The following is a 27870-nucleotide window of genomic DNA, read 5'->3' as shown; positions in this document are numbered from 1 at the left end:
AATTTTATTGCCCAGCCCACAGATGCTTAAAGATTGGGAAATTCCGTTAGCTAGAAAGGACCATATGCGTGACGGTATATCACTTATAGGGAAAAATACATCAACCAATACTCTCCTTAATTCATGTTTGTACAAATTTGCAACCAGTTGTATAAACCATACGAAATTTGTCACTGAACACACCAGCCCAATAAGGAAGATTTAGAGATAATGTATCTTCCTAACCAATCTATAAAACCTAATCATGTTTCCTATGCTTAGATGCAGAAAACCATAATCTGTTTAGCTGACCTGCTGTCATATCTTTGCTAAGTTTTAGAAGAGATTTAAGCATTTGCTAATATTTTATTGAATCTCTTTCATTAAAATGTGTTCTGGTTTCACTGTAAGTATAATTTTGTTTCAGTTGCATTTGGTATGTAAAATATTCTATTAATTGCTGTGTTTTTATTCAGAGCATTGCAAACTAGCATTGGGACAGCAACACTAAGTATTTAGAATTTTCATAATTTTGCTGTGCTGATACACTTAACATGTCCTATGACACTTGTCTTTTTGACAGGCTCCAGTGAGTGTTTTTGTTACATGCTTCCTAAGCCCTTTTACCAATAATTCAAGAATCCATTGTTGTTTTCATTAAGAGCTGTGCCCTCCCATTCATGTCTGCTGTTGTTACAAAGTTATACAACAGTGAGTGAGGAGGGGGTATGTAAACAAATAAACCATGGTGATATAAATAGAGAACTCTGTCCTGGATAACAATGGAGAGGAGCCATAAGTCAGACAGAGACTATGATGTAAAACAGAACAACAAACCGATAAAAGTGGATACAATGTAAGCCTGAATGTATCCAATCACACTGTCACAGGAAGTAAACCTGAATATATACAATCACACTGTCACAGGAAGTAAACCTGAATATATACAATCACACTGTCACAGGAAGTAAACCTGAATATATACAATCACACTGTCACAGGAAGTAAACCTGAATATATACAATCACACTGTCACAGGAAGTAAACCTGAATATATACAATCACACTGACACAGGAAGTAAACCTGAATATATACAATCACACTGACATAGCAAGTAAACTTGAATACAATCATTCTAGGTAAAGGTGAGTGCCTTGACACTATGCTTCTTGTAATAGAAGTAAAGTTCCCTGAACCAATATACTATTTCATAATTGACTTATTAAATATGTAAAATTAAAAAGAAGTGTTACTTTACCTTTACTTTAGCATAATGCTGGAGACATCAATATAAACAGATTGCAAATGTTAAAATGTAATAATAATATTTCTTATTAAATAATGACTTGTCTTTCTTTTTATCCATAGACCCATCATCGTTATCATTAAACACCAAGGAGTTGGCCAAGGTTATGTTTGATTATGATCCTTCTACACCAGATGAGCTTGCTCTGAAAAAGGGAGACGTGGTATCCGTTATCAGCAAGGTATGGTGAGCCCAATCTGTTATCTAAGCAATGCTTTTTGAAGTAAATAATGCATTTATGGAAAACCTGGCATCATAAATTAAAAGCATGTCTACTCTAAATCACAATAAACATTATTATTCATTTTCTTTTACATTTGACTTACTGACAGCCCCTCCCTACTGCTAATGGCATTCAAACATTCCAGCAGTCTCAAAATAAAAATGGCCCCTGGCAAGGAAAATTAAAATGTAATTGCTAAAGCTGCCTCACCAGTCTTAAATACAAAGGCATCCTAAAAAATGCCAAAATGTTAATATTAATGTTAAAACCATACTAAAGGGAATTTCGGTGTTGTTTTTTGTTTGTTTTATAATTCAAGATATACCAACCATATTTTTAAATGCTATATTAGATGTCTGAAATTTGTTTTATATAGAGATTGGTTGGACTGGTTGGACAGCTTCTTCTTCATCGGATACAGAGGAGTCTCACACCAGTACTCTGTGCTGCTTGAGGAGCTTGTTCCCACTATCCCTCAGTCTGTGGCTTCTTGCTTGCCTCCATTCTTATTCTCACATCATAACATTGGCCCTATCAAATGCAGGCCTGCGTTCACTAATATAATCACATGGAAGCACATTATACTGAATCCCACAAGCATATTCACCTTCTGGAATAATCTGTGCTGCTGTTAAGATTCTGAAAATCTAATTGGCTATGGGTTGTTCTGTCCCCGCCCATTTAAAAACTAGAGATATTTCAGATGAGCAAGAAATAAATACTCATTAGAAACATAATTACAAGCTACTGTATCAGCTAGGGCAGCGGTTCCCAAACTGTTCGTCGTGGTGATCTCACAGAGGTGCTGCGGCCGGTGGTAAGCTGGGTAAGCAAGGCGGGGGACTACTTGGTAATTATTTTAGGGGTGCTTTAAAAAAAATTATGAAGGCCCTAAGGTGACCTCGAACGGAGAAAGTTTGGGATCCACTTAGCTAGGGGATTTCCATATTATCATCAGCAGCACACTGTCCCTACCTGTCACTGCCGAAAGGAACTGCACATAGTGTGCATCCGCCGGCAGCAAGCCCCTGGATCCGCCACTGCTCCCTCGACTGACTGTGGCTTTACATACACTACAAATGGCTAGACAACTGTTGTCAGGATTTGGGTAGAAAAAATTCCACACATAAGAAGTGGCTTTTTTGGTTTTATGTCCAGGCATGACAATGGCCTTCTTCTTGTCACGTGCCAGAACTGCTTTCACTGGTGCAGGACTTACACAAACAACCTCAACATCAACATCCTCATTAGCGCCCTCGTCAACTACACAAATATCCCCCTCAATTGTTGTATCACCGGCTACACTCGGGCTGTTCAGGCACACATCAGCAGAAATGCTGAAAGGGTCCTTCTTTATGGGTACACTATCAGAATGGTCACAATTACACATACCACTCGTGGATGGACTCTCCTCAGGGATTGGTGTCATTTCTGATTCTGTGCATACATTTTCCTCTAATGCCTTACTGTTTTCTTCCAGCTCGGCTTTCACACGTAACAGTAGTTGTGCACCACTTTTGGACTCCGAATTACTTGGTCTTGATTGGTCACGAGTGACCTTACAAGAAGAAGCATCAGTAACATTTTTCGATCTCGCACTAATGGAGAAAGGCGAAGGCCTCATTCTTTCTTTGCCACTGCGTGTGTAGAATGGCATGTTTGTAATTTTTTTTATCGGCAGTTAACTTTTCCTGTATTACAGCTCTTTTTCTCACGGTAAAAGGTGTTTTTTTGTTGGATTTTTTTCCCTGACTTCAAAAGACAATGTACTTTTACATAGGCTTTACCAGATGACGTACAGGGAAGACTACCATCGGGACTGGTGGCAGCAGCTGCTTGGTGCTCCTGCTCATATGTGTACTGCTGTGAATCCATTTTAATGAGACCACAAACACTTTCTAGTGCAAATTCAGAAATATACAGTGCTATATTACAATTTCAGAACTCAGCAAATACATTTTTTTTGATAGGTGGGATATGACACCCCAAACACTTTGTAGTGCAAATTCAGAAATATACAGTGCTATCTTACAATTTCAGCACTCAGCAAACACAGTTTTTTTAGACGGGGGGAAATGACACCCCAAACACTTTGTAGTGCAAATTCAGAAATATACAGTACTATCTTACAATTTCAGAACTCAGCAAATACAGTTTCTTTGATAGGGGGGATATGACACCCCAAAAACTTTGTAGTGCAAATTCAGAAATATACAGTGCTATCTTACAATTTCAGCACTCAGCAAACACAGTTTTTTTTAGAAGGGTGGATATGACACCCCAAACACTTTGTAGTGCAAATTCAGAAATATTCAGTGCTATCTTACAATTTCAGCAATCAGCAAATACAGTTTTTTTTAGAAGGGTGGATATGACACCCCAAACACTTTGTAGTGCAAATGCCTCCTCTTTACTGCTATATTCCTGCGACCTAACCCTTCTCTGTCCCTCTCTCAAATGGCGCTAGATCGCCATTCAGGCAGCTATTTATTCATTCTAAAACTCCCGAGATCCAAGATCCGACGACGTCACAATGCGTTTTGCCTCGTTTTGGAAACCGAATAGGTGCGAGAGTACCGAGCCGACTCGGCTCGGTACTCGGATCCCCGAAGTTTGGCTGGGTTTGGTTTCAAGGAAACCGTGCCCGCCCATCTCTAAATGTATGTAATCTTGTAATATAATCTCAATGTGTGCTTTGCTAGATGATATGAGTCTGAACCTATGCGAGTGTCAATAATCTTTTGAAATTATTCAGAAAGAGATAGATAAGCATCTCTGAGGAGTTTTTGTGGTATGCAGAAGATGTGGACCTGACCAGCCAAGCCGAATGAGCAGAGGTGAGAACTCAGGTCCTGTGAACATTCCCGATCTCAGGACATCTCTAGGTCACTTTGAAAGTCCTGTGACATTTGGGCAATAAATCTGTCCTTATTGACAGCTAAACTCAAAAGGTGGGGGGTGAGATCTATGTGGAAAAAGGTTTAAAACCTTCTGTTTTAGACAACACAGTGTGCATTTTCATGAGGGTGTCTATCAAGACTGAAAGTTCTCATCTTTCTCAATTGTATTCCCTCACACACACACGCCAAATCTTAACTAGTGAGTAGTGACTCTGGTTTTATTTCCTATTTTATTTTCTGATACTTATTTGTGCAACTTAATGTATGTCTTGTTATAAACTTTTTTGTAACTAAGTTTTGGAAACATTTTTCAGATTAAATAAATTTCATCTAGTGTGTTCTCCATGATTCTTTGTGAAATTACGAAGCCCAGGGAGGCTCATGCTACATGTGTATGTGATTTAAATGTGAGACATTAATAAGTGGTTTTGGTGAATGTGAGAACAGCTTAATAAAACCTTTGTGGTGGCAGAAAAGGTGTATGCATTGCTAAGTGACTAAGGTGACGCCAGTCACAGTCAGCTGTTCAGGTTGCTGTATCTGGGACAGGCTGGACGTTCGTGACACTCTAGTTCATACAGATAGTAATATAATATTGGCACAGAGGTGAACGCAGTAATGCATATATTATCAATAGATTCCATTAGTGTTTACATTCCATATGGAATAGTGTGTGAGCAGGTGCTTGTCTAGACAAGCAGCATGAATGCATGTTATTGTGGTGTGGTGCAATTAGCTGGGTGCTGGGCACTTTGTTATATCACTCTAGCTTCAAAAGGTAGGAGGGGAATAAGTACCTGACAGCATTAACAGCAGCAGCAGAAGCAGTTTAACTATGGTTTTGATATTAGAAATTATTTTTGGTACTACGGATCTAGGAAACCTTACACCTTCACTATATTACAATCCTACGAAGCACTGTGGTTACCCCCTACATACACCTATATTCAGTATATCCCTTGATCAAGTATCCCCAGCTACTCTTACTTCTCAGTCGTGGCACACTAAACAAACCTGTTGCCTTCAAAAACTCTCAAGCAAACTAGAATGACATTGGCATCAGTCTGGTACTTTTATGGCTTCCTCAAATATACAGCTATCTACCCCTTCTATTAAAATACTTTGGATACTGGCAAACAAATATAACTTCAATCAATCATCTCCACTCAGGCCTCTAATTCAAAATGCCTCTTTAATACATTTAAATCTCTACTCAACTTTCACATACCAACTTCTCTGACCATCACCATCCCAAGATCTTTCTATGTCAAGAACAAGATCAGGATCTGACATTAAATGTTATCATATTTCCTGAGCAACAACTTCTTAAATTCCTTTCCTGCAGCCTTTGGCAGCTTCTCTTCATGTGATCCCACAAATGGAGATGGAGTATAACTTTTTTTCTCCCACTATATTACGTCACTTGACCATATCCCTCACAATTCAGTTGATTGCTGTCTCCTGTGCTCATCCCAGTCTTACCTGTCATCTGTAATATTTCCTTCTCAACAGATATTTTTCCATAATCATTCAAACATGCGGTTATTACTCCTATTCTGAAATTAAAATTGGACCCAAACGCACATTATCTCAGATTGATGTTCCGTTTCTCAAATCTCATGTCCCTTAAAACCTCTTGAGATATTTATCTACACTTGCTTACTTTCTTCACATAACTCACTGGATCCTCTGCAGTCAATACTCTGCAAAAACTAATTCTTGTACTCATGATCGCTTGCATAGACTGTCGCTGTTTCCATCTAATTCGTCTTTACAATCTATTTTGAATGCACTGGCTAGACTAGATTTTCTACTAAACACTCTTCTACTGTTGTTTTACTCTGTCAGTCCCTATATTGGTTGCCCGTCTTTTACCAATTCCAATATAAAAGATTGCTAATAACATACAAATTAATTTAGAAAACTACACAATCAGATCTCTTTCCTTACATCATAATATATCCCAACTTAATCCCTCAACTCTGGCCAAGATCTGACCACTTATCCACACTCATTACTTGCTCCCATTATCAGTTACAGGACATTTCTTAGGCTGCACCTAATCTGAGGAATTCCCTCCCACATTTAACAAGACCTTCCCCTAACCTCCTAACCTTTATGTGTTCTTTGAAAACTTACTTCTTTAGGCAAGCTTATCAAATTCCCGAACCATCTTCTTTGCCTATGTAGGCTACTCTCTGAAAATACCACCCCTCTACACAGTTTACCTAAAACTTACATTCATTCTTTTACTTTTCTGAAACAACCTACCGACCCCAAGCCAACATTCCCCTTTTGCAATCTGGCTGGACCAATGTGCTGTGGTAGACCCATATGTCTGTTTGTTAATACCCAGTTCTGAGTCAAAATAAAATATGATTTTTTTATAGTTATAACTATCAATGGTTAAAATGTATGTTTGTAATCTCTAAACTCCCTGTGGCCAATAAAAAAGGAGTTACATTTTCATCTCTTCCTCACAGCAGACACCTTGCTGGTCAGACATCCCTGCAGCAGAACAGGATTTTGCACCTAAATGGGCTAACTGCCTCCTAATCATAGTGTCCGAGCTGATAACTATCTAGGTTAAAGTTTCTTTGTAAAATTAGAGGATGTGGGTATGGAAAGGTGTTAGGTTTGGAAATTAATGGAATAATGTGAATCCATAGACAAAGAGACCCCAGAAAACTTCAAGAGAAACAGCTATAATCATCATGCATTTATATAGCAAATATAAAACTTCATAGCAATTTTCTTCATATTTCTTGTTTTAAGAAATCTTTGTACCAATTTAAACTCAACCAGAGAAAAGGCCAAGAAACCACTGTACAGAGAATCTACAGTAATCACATAGCTCCCGGGATGAGACTTACTTATGTTATAATACTATCATATTTTATATGAAATTGTGCGAGAGGTGATTACATGTCTATTGAATAGGGATTTATGTCTCTGTGATATTCCAGAGGAAAGATATTGAAGGATAAAGATTTTGGACTATTTTCTGAACAAATTATGATTTACACCCAGGTGGGATATCCTCCCCACATTAGCGTATACATTGCTCCTTTGAGAGACCTCCCAGGAGAACAATTTATAACTCCCCTTATGTTGCCAGTCTTCTTGGGGATTAATCAAATTAAGAATAATCCTACGTCTGATGTGCCCCTGGCATACAGATTATACTGCATAAGTGTGACATCTTCTTTAATTTGTATACCTTTTTTCTAACTGTTAATGCATTTAATTTTGTGTGCCATTTATTATATGTTTTTTTATACCCAATCCACTGTACCTTTTATATTAAATCTAAAATGTAATGAGTTTGTCATTGATACTTTAACAAATCCATAAGCCTTTTATGGAGATAAATATTGCCTTGGCAGTATTAATGTTTTGTGTGGTTAATTGTGTTACCTCTTTAATCTCTGGTATGTGAATTGCTAACCGTTTTGTTAACAAGGGGAATAGTGTGTCCCAGCATGCATGTGTGTGACAGTATTTTGGGGTTCTATTGCTTTAATACAATAGTTGGTGGCAGAGATTAGTGTGCAGATATAAAAGAACTGCTTTAAGGTTGATTGAGCAAGAACTGTAGCTTGTGTGATAGGTGAGTGCAAGATTGAGTGCTACAATCCTGTGTAACCCCTTACAGCAAACATCCACAGTATATATTCTGTACCTGATACAGGATTCCTCTAGAATTTTAATTTAGTCTAGCAGTCCCATCCCTTCACCATTCAAAGGCCTATGCTATGTAGCTATGCCCTAAAATACTGAACCTGTTGTGTACAGGTCAGAGGTTCCCTTATGGGGACACTGACAACAAGTAAACACATTAGCCTGCCATGGGTTCGCTATATAAGTTACATATGAATATTGGGCTGTGACCCAGGCCTAGCCAGACCATATACTGCTTGGGCATCATTATTTGAGTATTATGCTGTTTAATACAGTGCTTATGAATTTAGTTTTGTTTAATTTAACATATTGTATGTTAAATTAATCAGTTTTCATGATGTTATGACCAACAATAGATGTCGTGATGTATTGTCCATTTATTACAGCCTATGTTTACCCCATGATCACTGATTTGTGTGCTCAAGTGAACATAACTAATACATCTTTTGAATAATCTTCATTATTTTAGTATATTTTTGTGTGTATTCCAAAAGTCAAATGAGTTTTAAAATATATTGTGTTTCTGCACTGCAGGAGACAGAAGATGAGGGCTGGTGGCGAGGAGAACTAAATGGGAAATCCGGTGTGTTCCCAGATAATTTTGTAATTTCAATAATTCCAAACAAAGAAAATGTAAGTAGAGTTGATTGTAGCATGTGTGGTACCCAAATGATTATTCTGCCCTCAAAATCCAATTAGACAAACTGGTAAATGGTCAACTGATTGTCATGTGTTACTGTGACCGCCATCATTAGTAGATGTCAATGCATTGGCCTCTTTTTGAGCTTTGATGCCAAAAACCAGGAACTGTACTATTCACGTGTATGACCAAGATGTCCACAGATTTGATTGTTTGGTGATCATGCCCAAGTAGAGATGCACAAACCGGCAACATATCATTTCTCAAAGCAGGTCGTAGAATAGGTTCAAACATTAGCAGAAAATTAAGCTAAAATGGAGAGTCAAACAGGTTCCACAATATTCAAGCTGTTTTAACCAGCTTATGCATATTCTACCAGTGACATGATCTAGTGGGTTCCAACATGTTTAAGCTTAAATTTGTGCTTGTTAACATTTTTAATAGCAAGAGTGAATGGTGAACTTCAAAATGTGAAAACAAAAAAGTTAAAACACTTTTTTTTATGCTGTAGGCTTAGAGAAGATTCTGGTGGCATTGTCCCAAGATCTCAAACGTTTGGAGGGAAATTCATACAATGGTAGAACAGATATTGGTCACTAAATTCGGACTTTTCCCTTGATCTGTTCTTCTGTGCCTTCCCGTCCCTGGTTTAGGAGCACAGTCCAACAAACTTGTTTCACATATTTTACATACAGCCATATCTTCTATAGCTAAATATTGGAAAGTCCCATGGATGCCTCCCATCTAGCATGTTAAGAGTAAAATTTGGTTTATCGCCTCTTTGAAAAAATAGTCACCTTTTAATTGCATGAAAACAGATAACTTTGATCCCATTTCAAAGCAATTGTTTATATTCACCTACCTCATCCACGTCACTAATATATACATATGCCATATGCCAAATACTGTGTCCTATCTTGACCCTTCACATAATAATCATTAGTTTAGAGGACATGATATCCAACTTGCCATCTTGTCCACTCTTAGAAGAATGCTCCATCTCCTCCTTTCCTTCTCCCACCCTTCCCTTCAATCCAAGTTTAAAAAGTATTAATATAAAACACTGACAATGTTCCTTTCTTTCTGTTTGCTTTACTAACATTGCATTATTGTTAAACTGTTGAACATCTTGTTTTGCTTATTTGCTTTTTTATACTATTTGCACAATTGCCATTTAAATATAGTTTAAAAAAAATGCTTTGTAATTATTTCAAAATATTATTTAAGTAGTGTTTAAAAAAAAACAATATTTTAAAAAACAATTTAAATGTGAACAGTGAATGCAAACCACAAACAGCAACCCTCGAATGTGAACGTTGAACTGCAAACTTCAAATGTGATAGCTAACTTTGTGCGAACCATAGATTCGGATTGGGATCAGTTGACGATTGTATTGCAAACATGCTTGTGGCCATCATCATCATCATCATTTATTTATAGGCCATCACACCATCGATAAAATTTCAAACCAGTTCTCTATACCTAAGTGTTCAAACTGCATAATATATTACCACATTAAGCAATGATAAAGAATGCAATATTCCTATGGCCAAATGGCTGAAGTTTAGTTAAATAACAGTTACACACTTACTTAGATTTCATAATATGTGATAGCGGTAGTATGAGATATGACAAAGAAGCAGCAGGCATCCTGTCACAGAAGATAGCAATGCACACATAGTGCAGACCACTTCCTGTTGCACTACACAATACAGCTAGAGAGCCTACTATCTACAGACAGGCTATGTAACACATAAGGCACACTAACTTCCACTCTCACTTTAACAAACATTTATTTTTATATCAAAATATTTCAAACCATAACTTAACCATTGTTGGCAGTAGCAGCTCATTTCTTACACATGTACACATACACATTGTGTGACATTTATACAATGAAATACTAAAGAATTAGTTTGTCAAAAAAGTTGCTGCTCATTTCTTTCCTGCCTGTGTGTCATTTATAAAAATATATAACATGAATGTATAAATGCACAATTACTGCACTTCTCCTACATAAACCTGTTGTAGAACTAGTGCAAAATTTGTCACCAGTTAGTTTTAATAAATCTGGAGCATGTTGTACACATTTGTGTATACAGTATGTCCCTCATTATTCTCTGTATTATGTTAACCAAATGTAGTCTGGGCTGCGTGTTCTGCCTTGAACGTCACTCCTCCCTCTCACTTGCGATTTATTCTAGCTCTGTAACTCCCTTACCTCTCAGGCTCTGAGCATAGGTGAAAAAGACACCACACCACCTATAGAATGAAATAAATAAACTGGAACTTTATTTAAACAATCACATTTGCTTCTCTCCAGCACATACCCGAAGTGGTAGTTGCATTGAAGCGTTTACCAGTATAACAAGACAAGTCCATCTTCTTAAGATTCCTACACATGAGTGTAATTGAACAGTTTTAATAAAGTGAAGTGACAAAAATATTCCTGCATCAGGGTTCAGTATGCCTTTCAACAATTGAATTATGTTCCTCAGGACAGTGAGGGGCCGTGCCAAAAAATAAGTGAAATTGCATCACATCAGGGCATGTCATTCCCCATGGGGCTCTCCTTAACCACCTCCACTAAAAACATCCCTGCATTGCCTGCACCCAAGTCTTGTGAATGAAAACAACTGTTCAATCACAGAAGCTGAATTGGGTCTACATTGCAGGTCTGAGCAGCACCTCACTTGATGCTGGTCTCTCCAGAGAGAATGAGTTCCTGCCTCCGCAGGGGTAGTTATGCTCTTATTCACTAAGTTCCTGTGGCATAGACTGCTGAGAGGTGTAGTTCACCCCCAACGGCCAATCACAAAGGAGCACATCAGTTCACCTGGTACTGCCCAAAGGGATGACTGCCCATAAATCCTTACTCCCTCTGACATAGGGAGGTCAACAGTGGTTATAACTAATGCTACAATATGCTAATCTGCACCATTATAGTCTGAATAGATTAATACATTTTTCTTGTCCTTTGATAGTAATATGCTCTTATTGCTTTTTTCTTTCTTTTTAACATCTACAGAATGCCAACAAGCCTCCCATACGAACTGTAACTTTGAAAGGACCATGTGAGTTAAATGGGACTATAATAGCATCATTTTCTGGATAGCATTGTATTGATCATTTTTCCTATCGACTATAATGTATTCTAAGGCTTATTTAACAAGATCTGATTTCTTTGAGTTTGGCATAATGAAAATCCTGATCATGTAGAATTATATTTGTCTTAGTAAATTAAGTTCAAAGAAAGTGGTGTTACATATCAATTTTAAAACCAAACATTTCCTTTTTTATGTCTGTTAATTCCTGGTTGATGTTAGTTCATTCACCACAATTAAAAAATATATTTGAATAAAAAGATGAAATGCACTTTTTATTGCCTTCTTTTAAAGTTTTAAAGTTTGCTTTAGTAGCTTAGAAGATGGGTACATACATAGCTATAATATACTTACATTTGAAGTAGTAAGAGATTAGTAATTGGACACTTATATTTTTGAATGCCTGCATCTTGCATCTGATTATACTTGCTGATATTCACACCTGATTTCAGCAGTAGCAGTTTCCAACCCACACAGGAAGAAACTTGTGAATCTTTGTATGGTGATTTCAAGTAAATCATACTGTAGCTTACATGTTAGCACAGATTGGAACTCCCTCATGTTCCAGAAACAAGCAGAAAGTTTTTGTCTAATGCCATCAGGTATTTCTGATTGTATGTCATTTTTCGGGTACAGAAAAAATAGTCAGTGTACCACTGTTTGTTAGATGCAAACAATTTTTTTCTTTGTAAGGGATGGTTTTGTGTGTGCGCTGCGGTATTCAATGGGGTTCTATACACATTTTCTTTCAGTGGCTAAAAAGGACACACCTACCATGGACCTCAAGTCGCCTGTGAACAGACCACAGTCTCCCAGTTCCACAGGCCAGAAAGGTAATACAGGCAACTAAACATGTCTTGAACAGTGATTCTATTTTAATTATTATTGTTGTCATTGCATATTTACCAACCGTCCTTCATTTCCAGGTCTGGTGATGCCACTTTTTTCCAGTAAAGGTGGAACTATAGCCAGTACAACTGTTTTGAAAATGTTTACCTAGAAATTTTAAATATCTGGATTGAAATTTCAATATTTGTTTTGTTGTGTTTTGCTGTTATAAATGATTCCCTATATCATAAGGAATGCTTTAAAATGCTATATATATATATTCATTATGACCATGCTCAGTGGTTATGGAGGTACAGTTCTTCTCTCTACTTGTTCGTATACATGCGAGTTGAAACAATAAATGTTAAAACCATAGTGAAAATCTTGTACTTTATCATTGCTTTTAATAGAGAAGAAATTTTTCAAAGGCTTCCTGGGGGTAAATGTATTAAATTGTGGATTTTGCAAGTCGCCGATATTCGGCAACTTTGTAAGGGAAATTTAAAAAGGCAATGTCTTTAATGGCAAGACTTGCAAAATCCGCAGTTTAATACATTTACGCCCTAGAGTATAGTGTAGATTATTTAATGTGTGCTCCAATAGAACTCCATTATAGAGTTAATGCCCTTGAGAGTTACAAGCAAAGTTGAAATTGATGTCCAACAAAATAAAGCAAAACATTTGCATTTTTTAGAAAGTTTTTGTGTACGGGTCCATTCACTTACATTATATTTGTGGCTATCAGCATTAGTACGCCATTACTAGGCTTTAAGAATGTGCTCTGAGTACATAATATTAACACCTGAGTGTACAAACTTAGACTGTAAATGTAATTTGCTTAGATGCATCTACTCAGCAGCATAGCTTTCCTGGAAATTGTGTTTAAATGTTGTTCCACCAATCTGCTGGTTGATATTTTGGCGAGTTTGCTGTGAAACACTGTCTTTAGGACAAATCGAGTGTAAAGTCAGAGTTTTGAAAATTTCTGAGTGTCAGGTTCCACCTTTCTTGTAATATATGTAATTTGGAGACTAGACACTATCAAAGCGTACTATGTCCCTGGATTAGGAATATAGGTTATTTTAATAACGTTATTATGTGCGCTTTACATCCGTACATGGTTCCTATAGAGTCTTGTTAATTACCCAACTCCTATTATCACTCACAGCACTAACTTCACTATTTCCAGTACTCCAATCAATATGGGGACATGCTCTTTCTACTTAGTTGGAGTTATGATGATTGCTGTGTATATTAATATGCAATACAGAGTACATATTAAAAGAATAAAAATAAAATGTTTCAGTGACCGATTAAACTTGCAATAAGTATGTGGAGCAGAAGGGCACATGGATCAAGGTAGTTTTACATTTGGCACTGGGAGTTGCAGTTATATAAAGGTGAGGGGCTATTATATATAGCTGGCCTGGCCAACCTGCGGCTCTCCAGGTGTTGTGAAACTACAATTCCCATCAAGCCCTCCTAGCTATCGGCCAGCTATCTACTGGCAAAGCATGCTGGGGCTTGTAGTTTCACAACATCTGGAGAGCCACAGGTTGGCCAGGCCTGATGTATATCATGGAACCCTAAAGTGCCTTGTCACGTTTTATTGTCTACAGAAGGTGATATGTTGTCGCAATAGAACTGATGATAATCATACTCTCTATGTACAAAAATATAACTTTGAGAGATTTTAATAGTATAATTGTCTTTCATAAATTATGTAAGAAATTATTTATTTCATATTATAAACTATAATTCTTTTAGAGGCCAACATTGAGATCAATAGACATATAAAGACAAAGGCTATAACTTTTTTTTAACTGATTACATTTATTTCTTAGCAATTTCATATTTATGTCACAAACATGACATGTTTATAGTAATACTATATTGCAGTTGTACAGAGCATTACTGATATTAAATGCAGCATCATAAAAGAACAGTGGTTGTGAGCTTATGGTGCTGAGAAAAAAAAATGCCCATAAGATGGCCATTAGTTTGTCTGTGGCTAAGGTGTGACATTCTTAGAGTTAGCACAATATATATTAGATAATATAACACCTAATGTAAAGTATAAGGACTTTTTTGGTCACCACGGAGTGCTGTGTGCATATAAATGGACAAGGCTACAGAACTAGTAGGTGATTTCAATAAATTATTAAGACTTATAGTAAGGACTATGTTAGTTCTTATAATTGAAAATGTTTCCTATAATTACTGTAGTAATAACATAACTGACTGTTTATACATATATCATTTAACTGAGCTGCCAAATAGATTCTAATTCATTATTGCACTTTCATTTTTTAAATAAATATTTATTAGTTTAATTGCTCCTTTTTTTCCACAAAAAATAAAGCATCTGTGAAGTAGTTTATTAGCCACCTCTAAGAAATGTGTTAATTTTTATTATAGACCTATGTGGATATAATATTAATCAATGGCCTATAGGATTTGGTTTGAATTAAATTATTATGTTTATAGTGTTATAGTGTATTATTAGTGGAATAACCACTTAGTATAAATGAATAAGTACGTGGTATCATTATCATGTTGTCTTTGATGATCATGCTAAATGTAATTTATTTTGAGTAAAAAAGTACATAAATGCCAAGGTTAGTGAATATCTGACATGTTTCTAGAACATATCATCAGGCAGTTATTTTATAGCGGATATAGGGGATCAGTTATGTACTTACACAGTAGTCACTTAATGAGTCATAAAAGCCTTGGGGAGGAGGCTTGATATAGATATATATATATATATATATATATATATATATATATATATATATATATATATATATATTTATATATATATAAATAAAATATAGACCAAAGGATTCATACATGTACTTATTGACACAGGTACCTATTTGGAGATCTGCAAAGATATAAAGTACTTACTGGGATACAGCTTGATATTGATTCTTATACACATTAACTTGATAGACTTATAACAATAAACATAAAGGTAAAGGCAGGTTCTTTCTCAAACACACACAAATCAATTTTCACACGGAAAAATGTAACTAAGCAGTGCCGGGCTGTAACTATAAGGCAGCCGTGACATATAAGGCAAAATCATCATCATCATCACCACCATTTATTTATATAGCACCACTAATTCAGCAGCGCTGTACAGAGAACTCATTCACATCAGTCCCTGCCCCATTGGGACTTACAGTCTAAATCCCCTAACATACACACAAAGACAGACCGAGAGACTAGGGTCAATTTGTTTGCTGCCAATTAACCTACTAGTATGTTTTTGGAGTGTGGGAGGTAACCGGAGCACCCGGAGGAAACCCACGCAAACACAGGGAGAACATACAAACTCCTCACAGATAAGGTCAGGGTCAGAATTGAATTCTTGACCCCAGTGCTGTAAGGCAGAAGTGCTAACCACTTAGCACTGTGCTGTGTCTACAGTTTTAGAACATGGCAGCCTGCTGTAGAGGAATTAAGGAGCACATAATGAACTTATTGAACTTATTGAGATAAATATAAACACTCCAGTTAATCCATGTACCGGTATATTGTTCCCTTGGTTATATACAGTCTTTGACTTGCTCGAAAGTCTATTGAGTTCTTAATATATTATATATACTATAAAACCTGTTTCAGAGCAAAGTGAGACCAAGGCAGATCCTGCTCCCAAGGTCACCCATCAGCCAAAGAAAACAGCACCACCGCCGCCGGTGCCACTTAAATCCAAAGCCAATGCAAGTCCTGCCAACAAGTAAGATTTGATTACAAGGAGTGTATGCATACAGGGGCATGTGGTATTAATAAGTACTATAATAGCTAATTATTTCATTACAATCTCATACCTCTCAACTCAACTGTCCCAATTTTGGCGGGACACCCCGATTCACAAAAGGGGCTTAATAGAAAGTGGATGAAGTTTTACCAAAATATGTCCATTTGTGGGTGGATTTTGGAAAGAATAGGCCCAGGGCTTCTTTTTGTCCCGCTTTCAAGATTCTAAATATTGGGAGGTATGCGATCTCTTTTGCAAATATTAACTCTATCCTGTGTTGAATTGTTTGCTAAATACACTCTCTAGCAGGGAGTATGTAGCACTTATCTTTGCTGCAGCTACTTTTCCTTTGATGGGCTGGGTGTACTGTGATCTCTGCTTATGCCTGGCCCCCACCGCATCATCGCAAAAAATGTCATCGGGCCTGAACTGAGCCAAAATAGCTTCCATGCTGCTTAGTTGAAACCACTGATGTTGACGAGATGATGCAGCGATATGGTGTGGGTGTATACAAAGCACTCAGTAAACCTAGCCAACTGAAGATTGAGAGGCTTCAGCAATGGTTTGTCTTAAATGTAAGTCTGCAGAAGAGTGTATCTAGCAAATGATCAGATGTAGCACATTTGTGGTTATTTTCCATATTTAACCCCTAAAAAGTTCACAAATATGGACTTATGTTTTAATCTGTCACAATCATGGACTTTTTTTTTATCCTGTGTTTTGCCATTTGCTACAGTGTTAATCTGTTTACCAATATTTTGTGGAGGCTGTGTTATGTGATGTGGGGTCAATAGCTTTTCATATCGTTGGGTAAACCGAAGTTACTGTACTTCATCAGTGGCTGGTGGGAGGATGTTTCTTGCCAAGAGCTAGAATGCTACACTATGTTCTAAAATGGACATGCCCCCCGACCCCCAGCACAGCCAGCCCTTGATCCTGATAATTGTCATGATTGAAAGATGTCATGGTTACTATGGCTATTATACTAGCACACCTGCATTGCATCGCAACAAAATCAAATTTACCTGAGCCATGTCCTGGTATTCGGTTTGCGGTGGCTTTAGGCTGCTATAGTGGGTGGAAATAGAATGTGCACCTTCATAGTGCACATTATGTCTGTAAGTCGCCGTAGGCTCACCGCAGCAATGAGGAGCCGAGATGGGGTGGGAACTGAGAAGATAATATTAGTTGCCTCTAAAACACTAAACGATAAATTTGGGTGAAAACACCTTTAATGCCAATAAGCTGCTTTACTTTCCCTTGATTTACCAAGGATTTTTTTAGAAATGGAAACATATAAAATATAATAATAAATGACATGGAAGACAATGCTATCAATGCTATCAATGAACAAGCTAACCCAAGTCAACTATTAGCACATTTATGCAACACCTTGTATTTTCAGTAAAATCTAAAGCCTCCATTCGGTGATATTAAGACTAAGGGGTAAAGTCACTAAAGTGAGGTTATGTGAAACCGACGTTTTTTTGGTGATTTTTTTTTTTCCTTGGTTATGTCAGATTTACCAAAAATCAAAACCGCTGCTAAAGTGCCGTTTTACAAAGCTCAACATTACAAATGGCCATAAATATTTTTTACTTGATAAACATGTAAACTGTCAGATTTATGGAGCTGCGGTTTGACGAATCGCCAGAAAATCTGCTATTTGAGCTATCTTGCCATTTAGAACATCATTGATTTATGAATTATTGCAGTATTCGTTACTTGTGGTGGGGACAACACTTTATGGTTGCATCTTTATACTGCACACTTGTGGCACTACAGGTGCCAGCATGCACTTCCGCGGTTTCAGAACTACCCAAAAGTCTGTATATTAAGCTTTAAATATCAGTGCATTTCAGGTCTATGAGTGTTTTTAAGTTCTATTAGGGGGGAATTCAATTAGCCGCCATGTTCCTCAGAACATCACAGCTGTGTACTTTTACCGTTACTACGATAAAATATAATTTTTCGTCTCACCTCTATGGGGCGCAAGGAAAAATGAACGGATATTTCTGTAAAAATATCCCCAGCTAAGTGTCTCCAGAATGGTCAGTGTCACTTAGAAAAATGTTTGCCATTGGAAAATGCTTGCAAATAAAGCACAAATGAATTTGGTTAATAATGTAAATTAATATTCTTTATGTAAGAAATACTAAAATGTATTTCCTTACATATGTCATTTTAATCTTCCAGTAACCTTTAAATAGTCTCTAAAGATTGAAATTAACAAGAGGTAAAGTAAAAGGAGAAAGCCAGCATTAATCCATTAATTCCACTGTTTTCAATGCGTGCATCTTTATGTTTTTTGAAAATATGGTAAATAATTTCTCCTGTGTAACAGTAATGTGAATCCTTACAACATACTGTACATGTATACCATCTCTTCTTGTGGTTTGTCAGGCCTACTACAGAACCACAGACAAAAACAGCAGAAGAAAAGAAAGAAAGGAATAAAGAGACAAGTAAGTGTAACCTGAACACAATTCATGGTACTTCAGTAAAGGTGTTTTGCTGCAGAAATATAGTGAGAGGACTTATTATATTATAATATAATAATATTATTTATATTATTAATATCAAATTTTGTCAAACTGCCAGTACAATGAAATGCATATGAAAGGAAAATGGTGACGGAGAGAGTGCTTACATGGCAATTGTTTAGCCATAGTTCTAGAAGATTTGTTACAGTTTGCCAAGTATTTGATATGGATTTATGATTATCCTTGTCCCTATTTTGACTATTTATATTTCCTTAAACTATAGATAGCTCCACTCTGGATGGGCTCAGAATTTCATCGGCAAAGTTAGCACATCCTACTGCAGACAGGCCGAAAATGCATGGTAAACGTCCACCAAAGTCCAAGCTTAGCTCATCAGAGGTGAGCGGAGAATTTACTCTGGGGTTTTTTTTTTTTGATAATAGATTCCATAAGAAAATTATACTTTTTAGTCTACCATTAACTGATGAACTGATGCGCATGAAACATAGAGGTTTATGAGATGTGTATGAAATGGTCTACTCTAAACAATGCTCTTAATTTCAGCAAAATGTATTTATTAAAGTAGCTTTGTTGTGAAATAATATGTAATTGTTAGTGTTTACCAACATAGACATGTAACAAGCACATTTATTATACAGTTGTTACTTGTAATTTCTCATTCCACTCTACCTTTATTTAATGTTTATACACTGTTATGACTGACATTTATTAGCTGGACAACACTGCAAAATGGAAGAAGGTGGAACTGTCTTTTAATCTTGATATATTTTTATTACTGCAGAATGAATCTGTTTGCCACAAAGGAGAAGATCATGCAAATTCCCACAGTAAAAGTCCCACATCTAAGGTAAACATTTCTACCTGCTTGGGCCTGTATAATGCTGAATACATACCTGCAGGCCTAAGGCATGCAAATGATACCTGTTTGATTCACTTGCTGAATGGAAGGCTTTTTCCCATACCGATATAAATACATCATGCTGTTTTGAATTGTATGTAAAATACATTTATTTTGTAAACTGTAATCTATGTTTTATGTAATTTGTTGTGTCTGTATTGAATGAAATTATTTATTTTATTTTACTTTCACAGAATACACAGAAGCTCTCCACTCCAACTAGTCAAACAGCCTCCCCAACTATAAAGACCAGCACACATACTAATTCAGCCGCCCAAACATCTAAGAGGAGTCCAGAGCCTGTGCAGAATGTCCAAATAGAGGAGCTTTTGGCAGAGATCACATCACTTAAACTTATGATGGATATACTTAAAAACAAGCACTCGTGAGTAATATTAACAATGAACAACTGCAAACTGTACAAGAAACATGATAAACTCCCCAATAATAAATGAATTGCCATTTCTCAGATTCTTCTTTGACCCTTTCTCTCTTTTAATCTCATCCCCTTTGTTCTATATTTATTTTAAGCCGTCTGGTGGTTGATTCTCTTTAGCTTTTAAATTATTTTACTTACCAACAGTTATCTTACTACCATAAAATAAAGACACTTGTTTGGCGAATGAAAGGTCACACATTTTATTGAAATATAAATTGAATCGAAGCAGTGGCAAATAAAAGCAAGACAAATCAACCTATAACCATATCCTTAAACTGTAAAATTATTGAACTAAAATATTGGGACACTTCTAGGCGGTGGAGCACAACTCTACCCCATTGTGGCTCATTAGCTGAGGCCCACCCAACCAGGCAATGCCCCGTAACTCCCCGAAGGGTAGTATAACTAATTTAATCTTCCTGTTAAGGGAGAGTGCCAAGCATGCTGGCCGAATGTGTCATTATGGCTACTGATCGGACTGCTATCCGACAACTGGACCATCCTGGAAGAAAAAGCTGAGTGAACAAACAAAGCAAGCAAAAGGGGGCCTGGGTGGGCGGGAAAACTTCCAGAAGGCAAGAAAAATCCAGCTGACACTTACAGCCCTTATAAGCCTTCCCTAGCGTATCCCCTCCCAAACCCCCTATACCCATTGGCTCATAATTCATAACCCATAATGCTTAGTTTATATTCTTTTTCTTCAATATTGAACAACCTAGATGTTTATGTTATTTCGAGCCAATTCCTGCCCTCTGTTATCTTTCATGTCCGTTCACTCCATCTATATTAATTTTGTATTTCTTTTTAATCACCATTTATATTAGTGTAGCCATAGAGCCTCCAGGGAACTATAGACACAACATTCTGATTTCTGGTCTATGTGCCAGCTACCATACTGCATTAGCTTACTAAGTTAATGAGCCTCCGAGCCACTGTCGTATATAGCCTTACAGACTATTTTTAGAATCAGGATGTAACCTGTTTACCAAAACATAGATTTACATGCATTGCAAAGCTAACAATTTATTTACGCTTATCTGTGATATCTTAAAACCTTGCTGTGATATCCTGCATCTTAATTTGAACACAGTGGACATCTGACAGCAAGTCTAATTACATCTTCCTATGCCTTCAGGTGCTAGACCCTCACATATAAAATGGTCTAATTAGCATGGGTCCTTTCTTCAAACAGTTGCAGAATACAAATTTCCTCCAAAGACAAGAATTCCCCAAGAAAAAGTTGCAAATACCAAACAAGGCGTTTCCTTACACCAAGATATACAAAAGACTTTCTAAACAAAGGCTTATTGTATCAGATATATACATCAGAAATAAGGCATTTCCTCCAGCAAGGTTAAAACAGAAACAAAAAAAATTCTACCCTGTTTCAGAAATAAAGATTTCGTATATATCAAGATATATACAATATCAAAAATAAGTGCATTGGCAATTTTATAAATAAGCGCCCTGCGCTATTTCTTGCAAATTAATTTATACCATAAGTTACTTGTAAATGATCCAGTCATGGGCAGCACGGTGGCTAAGTGGTTAGCACTTCTGCCTTACAGCACTGGGGTCATGAGTTCAATTCCCAACCATGGCCTTATCTACGTGGAGTTTGTATGTTCTCCTCGTGTTTTTCGTGGGTTTCCTCCGGGTGCTCTTGTTTCCTCCCACACTCCAAAAACATACTGGTAGGTTAATTGGCTGCTAACAAATTGACCCTAGTCTGTGTGTATATGTTTGTTAGGGAATTTAGACTGTAATCCCCAACGGGGCAGGGACTGTTATGAGTGAGTTCTCTGTACAGCGCTGCGGAATTAGTGGCGCTATATAAATAAATGGTGATAATGATAGACTTCTCTACCTAGCAAGCGCCTGAGGAGAGAGCCTGTCTTGGGACTCGGATCCAGACACAGCATCTATAGCTAAACATCTGCCCAGAGACTTTCCTTTCATGTACTGTGGCACGGGCACTCTTCTGGTGATACACACACAAACAATTCTTGCTTTGCACTTTGATTTTTTGTCAGGATGACACATAACACAAGGTTCCACACACTTTCATGGACCCTAATGATAAATTAACAGAGACCAAATCCCTAGACACCGGCTCACTTATTTATCATCGTCACACTGAATAATAAACAGCTCAGTCTAAAATACTTTACACTCCTCTCACTTGGACAGTTGACACTCTCACCTGGCCTTTAAAGAGGAGTTCTCTGCAGGTGCTCTGGTTGATTACTCTCACTGCAGACACACCCTGTCAGCTGCTGTGGAAAAATATGCCTCTAAACCACTTCAAAATATGTAAGTTAAATCACACTCTATACTCTTATTTTGTCACACATATGTCATCCACCTGTGTATCTTTGAATTAGCTGCACTGCTCTACAAATGTATAATGTCTGCAGCCATGCCCTTCAGACTGTCAGCTGAATACCTAATTCCTCTCTTAAAGGCCTGTGTCAAGCCACTCAATTTGTCACATTACATTATGTAGTCTTGGAAGACTATTTACAGTGTCTGGATATCTTTCACTATGGCAGATGATATCACCTTTTCTGAAGACATTAATCAGGCAGATACATGTTGCTCAATATCACCCCTTATATTGATTAGATGACTGAGACAATGCAATGGCAGGTCTCTCCCGTATATTCTTCTCTTAATTTAGATCCCATCCCTTTTTTGTAGGCAGTGCTTTCCAATATTTGTAATTAACCTCAGAGGGAAACTTTTTGGACTGTAACTGTTTACAGTGTCACCCAAAAGCTTTCAGCCACCAAGGAATTGTGACCTAGACCTAGAGACACCATTCAAATACGAGCGATCATGGAGCTTTTATTGACTTATTTTCACTAAAGGTTACATCTTATCACATCACATACCAGACTTTGAGAGTATAACTTTATTTATTTTGCTTTCGAAGTAGAGGACATGAAGATTATGTTTTAGTTCACCTCAATATGACTAATTGGTGGGTATGTATATTGTAGGTCGTTTTGAGCAATAGAAATATTTACATGGAGAAACACAATATGTAATTAGGGTAAAATATAATGGTCAAAAAAAGCCCCAGAAATAGTTAGCTGTCTCAGGCAGCGGTATTGGAGAAGTCTCAGTATTGGAGAAGAGGCAAAATGTACGGTATTAATTTAAAAATACACATTTATTCCTGACATTATAAAAATGAGTGGTTTACTAGTAGCAAATTGAATTGTTACTCAAGATAGTGAAATTGAAGAGGAGGAGATATATTATTTACAAGCAGGATCACCTGGCATTGCGTTGGTCTGATTTGTAATGTGTAGCAGTTTTTATATATTAGCAAACTATTTGGTAAATAGGATAAAAATGTAATACAAAAAGAGAAAGGGGCGCCAACATAGTGCATTAAATGTATAACATCTTTGGGATAGTCCACAAATGTGCAATTCCCGTACCAGAAATTCAAAATGCCTCCAACCTGCCTCCGTCTCCTGTGCAGCTGAGGGGGCCAGCATTCAGCTGCACAGGAGACGGAGGCAGGTTGTAGCAAGTTGGGAGAACACTGATTTCCAGATCAGCGTGGATGTACTAATCTTATCCCTTGAGAAAGTCTTTATTGAAAGGACGAAACGCGTTGGGTTTTCGTTTTGCACGCTGTTCCGGACTGGTGCATCAGTGTGGTTCTACTGGCTAACTTTGCCCTGCATGCTGTTTCATCTGAGCACGAGAGACTGGACAGATAAGCTGTTTTATATTGTGTTTTATGTACGAGCATATTATACTTAAGCTGCAGTTGAGGCTATATTGCCTCTTTTTGTATTAAAATTTTCTATTACATTTCACTTGTTGTGATGGTATTATACTATATTGGCTTCTTTTTGAGTTCTAGCCAATTCGAAGTGGTGCTATCATTCTGGGAGAAGACCCTGCTGGAGTCAGGACGTTACATTACAGCGGTCCGTTACAGACCACATTCATGTGAAGGTCTATGAGCACTTATTTAAGGCTATTTGAATTTGAATTTCTGGTACGGGAATTGCACATTTTTGGACTATCCCAAAGATGTTATACATTTAATGCACTATGTTGGCGCCCCTTTCTCTTTTTGTATTTTATTAGGCTGATACCTGCAGATAGGTGTCGATTGTATTGGGAGCTGCCATCTCATGTACTGAGTATACAAATTATTTTTTTGTCACTATCACTTTGTGGTTGCACACTTATAAGCGCCTGTGTAGCTTAGAAATCTGGTAGGATAAAAATGTAGTTTACAAAATAAGATTTGTTGCTTTGTCGCGTTGTCGTTACGTGGTGTTGTCACAAGGTTTCCTTCCAGCAGTCAAACATTTGTTTACAACCGAAAAATAATTTTTTCAATATTTGTCTCTTTGTCACATTGTCACATTGTAGCTATGTGGTCCAATAGGTTACTTTTCCGATGCTAAATCACTATGTAAGATTTGGCAGCCTTGCCTTGAGAGAGCTGTACAAGATATTCACCAACAAATATATACATATATATATATATATATATATATATATATATATGCTGTATGGAAAGTTTGACAATACTGGTAGTTTAGATATGAGTATTTAATATTTCTATGAAGCAACAATGGACTTTACAGTCTATAATTCAACAGCCTATGTGCAAAAATGTACAGTATGGCAATAGTTTTGTGACAGTTTTTCCTCCCTCTTGTTTCTACAGGACTGATATGCAAGAGATTAGATCAGAAATCAGTGAAGAGAGAGTGAAACGCGTAGCACTACAGGTAAATGCTAACACATGCTCAGATGTCAAATAAAAAAATATTCCATGACACTTGACTAAGGTAATCGTATCTACATGGCCAAATCAAATGATAATTTCATTATTTTCAGTGGATCATTTCAATCCAAAAGCAACTGGTTTAAATGTATCACATTAACTATCCTTAGAATGCGGTGGTAGTCATTTTTGTGGCACTGACAATGGCAACAGAAATGACAGTGACAAAACAATAACAATTATTGGAAAAACAACTATATAAATAAACGACTTATCATTTAACAGGCATGCATGATTTCGGGCTGGTTTCATTAACTGCACATTGAAACCCAGTGAAAATGGCGCTTTTAAAACAGCAATGTTAGGACCCACCATCTGAATTACATTATACAGACGGTGGGTCCCAACATTGTTGCTTTAAAAGTGCCATTTTCACTGGATCCATGAGCAGTGACGTAATTTATGAGTGTACACATTTGGAGAAGTCGCGTTTTTAATGTGTAGTTAATTTAATTGAGACTTACTGTTAAATTGAAACCGCTGGTGTGGGGCACAATATAATCATGGACCCCAACAGCACAGATAAGGGATGAACAGAGGAGGAATCCTGATAATTCAGCTAAGGGGAGGCAAGGTTATTGGAATTACTTCATTTTCATTATAAAGATGGAATTATCACAATGGATTTGTGTATTTTTCAACTCTGTTATCTATGTAACTATGAAGATTTTAAACCCCAACACTAGCAATCCATTTTGTCTTTTTATCTATCTAGTGAAAATGTTGTACATTAATCTCCTGATATTTACTTGTTGAATGACTTTTCTAATTTATAAAGGAGATTCTAACTGAAGTAAAGTTAAAATCAACAGTGTACTGTTGTTTTGGTCCATGCCCCATAATCCCAAAGATCTCCTGTTTATGATAGTCATAATAAAGTACACATGATGCTATTATATTTAAACACATTTAGTTAATATGTGTAGAAATGGAGAGTTTTGATGACATTGTATATAATTGTCGAGTACATGTCATCACTTTAAAGGTCATTAGAAAATGTGTGTAATGTAAGGTATAATGCCACCTCATAGTTTCGTGACCTGTATAAAAGCAATTGTCCCGACATATACTTTATTATATTTATTATTGTTGATTTGTATGGTGCCTCAGTGCTCCGCAGTGATATACAGTGGGAAAAACAGGACATACATAAAACAGGGACATACAAAGTAAATGCAGATATGAAAACTAAGCATCATAAACCAACTTATATTATCTCATATATAACAACTTGGGGTAATAACCTAGTGACAGAGGATGGGCTTGACATAATTTGAGCCATGGAATGACACCAATAGGGGCTGTGGCAAGATCTGGAGGTCACAAAATATGAATTAGCTAAATGAATTAGGTAATGTGAGACAGTGACTCATACCCTGTGCAGTCTTATATCAAAAAACTGTTTTTCCTTTAAAGGAAAAATAGTTCAAATATAATGATTAATACAGTTTAGACTGTGTCTGTCTGTCTTCCCCTCCCTTTAGATTGTTCGCTCCTTTGAGCAGGGCTCTCCTACCTCCTGTTTCCATCACTTTTAACTGCGCTCTCCAGCTACTCAGCTCACCTCCTCTCGGTCCCTCTGCCCTCTGTCTCCTCTCGCTTCTCTCCACTCCCCTCAGTGACTCTCAACCTGTCATCCGTGCCCACCCTCTTGGGCCATAGTTACCTGCCTATACTCACTTTTCCCCTCCCTCCCTCTCTTTCATGCTGTGCCTGAGCCCCCAGAGTTATAGTGCTTACTGTTACTTGTACTGTGCTGTTTCACCTTGTACTGTGCCATTGTTTGTCCTTGTACGGCGCTACGGATACTTTGTGGCGCCCTATAAATAAAAATGAATAATAATAATAATAAATACAGTATAGACCGGCGGTTCCTAAACTGTGCGCCGCGGCTCCCAGGGGTGCCGCGGCGCTGTCTCAGGGGTGCCGCGGGCCAGCCATAAAAAAACCAAACAACAGAAACGCTTACCAATCCGCGCGACGCCGGGACCCAGCATCCTCCTCTCTCACGCAGCTGTCATATAAGTGACAGGCTGCGTGAGAGAGGAGGATGCTGGGTCCCAGGTGTCACGCGGATTGGTAAGTGTTTCTGTTGTTTGTTTTATGGCTGGCGCGCGGCAGAGGGGGCAAAGTGAGAGAGGGACAGAGGAGAGTGACAGCGTGACAGGAGGGGGACAGAGGAGAGTGACAGCGTGACAGGAGAGGGACAGAGGAGAGTGACAGCGTGACAGGAGGGGGACAGAGGAGAGTGACAGCGTGACAGGAGAGGGACAGAGGAGAGTGACAGAGTGACAGGAGGGGGACAGAGGAGAGTGACAGCATGACAGGAGAGGGACAGAGGAGAGTGACAGCGTGACATGAGAGGGACAGAGGAGAGTGACAGCGTAACATGAGAGGGACAGAGGAGAGTGACAGCGTGACAGGAGAGGGACAGAGGAGAGTGACAGAGTGACAGGAGGGGGACAGAGGAGAGTGACAGCGTGACAGGAGAGGGACAGAGGAGAGTGACAGCGTGACATGAGAGGGACAGAGGAGAGTGACAGAGTGACAGGAGGGGGACAGAGGAGAGTGACAGCGTGACAGGAGGGGGACAGAGGAGAGTGACAGCGTGACAGGAGGGGGACAGAGGAGAGTGACAGAGTGACAGGAGGGGGACAGAGGAGAGTGACAGCGTGACAGGAGAGGGACAGAGGAGAGTGACAGCGTGACAGGAGAGGGACAGAGGAGAGTGACAGCGTGACAGGAGAGGGACAGAGGAGAGTGACAGGAGAGGGAC

The 27870-nt window shown here is 37.8% G+C and overlaps 1 protein-coding gene across 2 annotated transcripts in view; it reads left to right on the top strand.

The window, feature by feature from the left end:
* Window positions 1-27870, top strand: part of SH3D21 (SH3 domain containing 21) — a 67415-nt gene that overhangs the window by 28716 nt on the left and 10829 nt on the right. For both annotated transcript variants that reach the window (XM_075195445.1, XM_075195446.1), the window contains 10 exons: window positions 1349-1467; window positions 8625-8723; window positions 11759-11804; window positions 12587-12667; window positions 16293-16407; window positions 18832-18893; window positions 19195-19310; window positions 19714-19779; window positions 20025-20215; window positions 24975-25038. In XM_075195445.1, coding sequence (XP_075051546.1) covers window positions 1349-1467; window positions 8625-8723; window positions 11759-11804; window positions 12587-12667; window positions 16293-16407; window positions 18832-18893; window positions 19195-19310; window positions 19714-19779; window positions 20025-20215; window positions 24975-25038 — 959 coding nt within the window. The remainder of the gene's footprint in view (window positions 1-1348; window positions 1468-8624; window positions 8724-11758; window positions 11805-12586; window positions 12668-16292; window positions 16408-18831; window positions 18894-19194; window positions 19311-19713; window positions 19780-20024; window positions 20216-24974; window positions 25039-27870) is intronic.

Source organism: Mixophyes fleayi, chromosome 2, assembly GCF_038048845.1.
Source record: "Mixophyes fleayi isolate aMixFle1 chromosome 2, aMixFle1.hap1, whole genome shotgun sequence".
NCBI lineage: Eukaryota > Metazoa > Chordata > Amphibia > Anura > Limnodynastidae > Mixophyes > Mixophyes fleayi.
The sequence above is the reverse complement of the archived record's forward strand: the minus strand, read 5'-3'. Positions and strand labels throughout refer to the sequence as shown.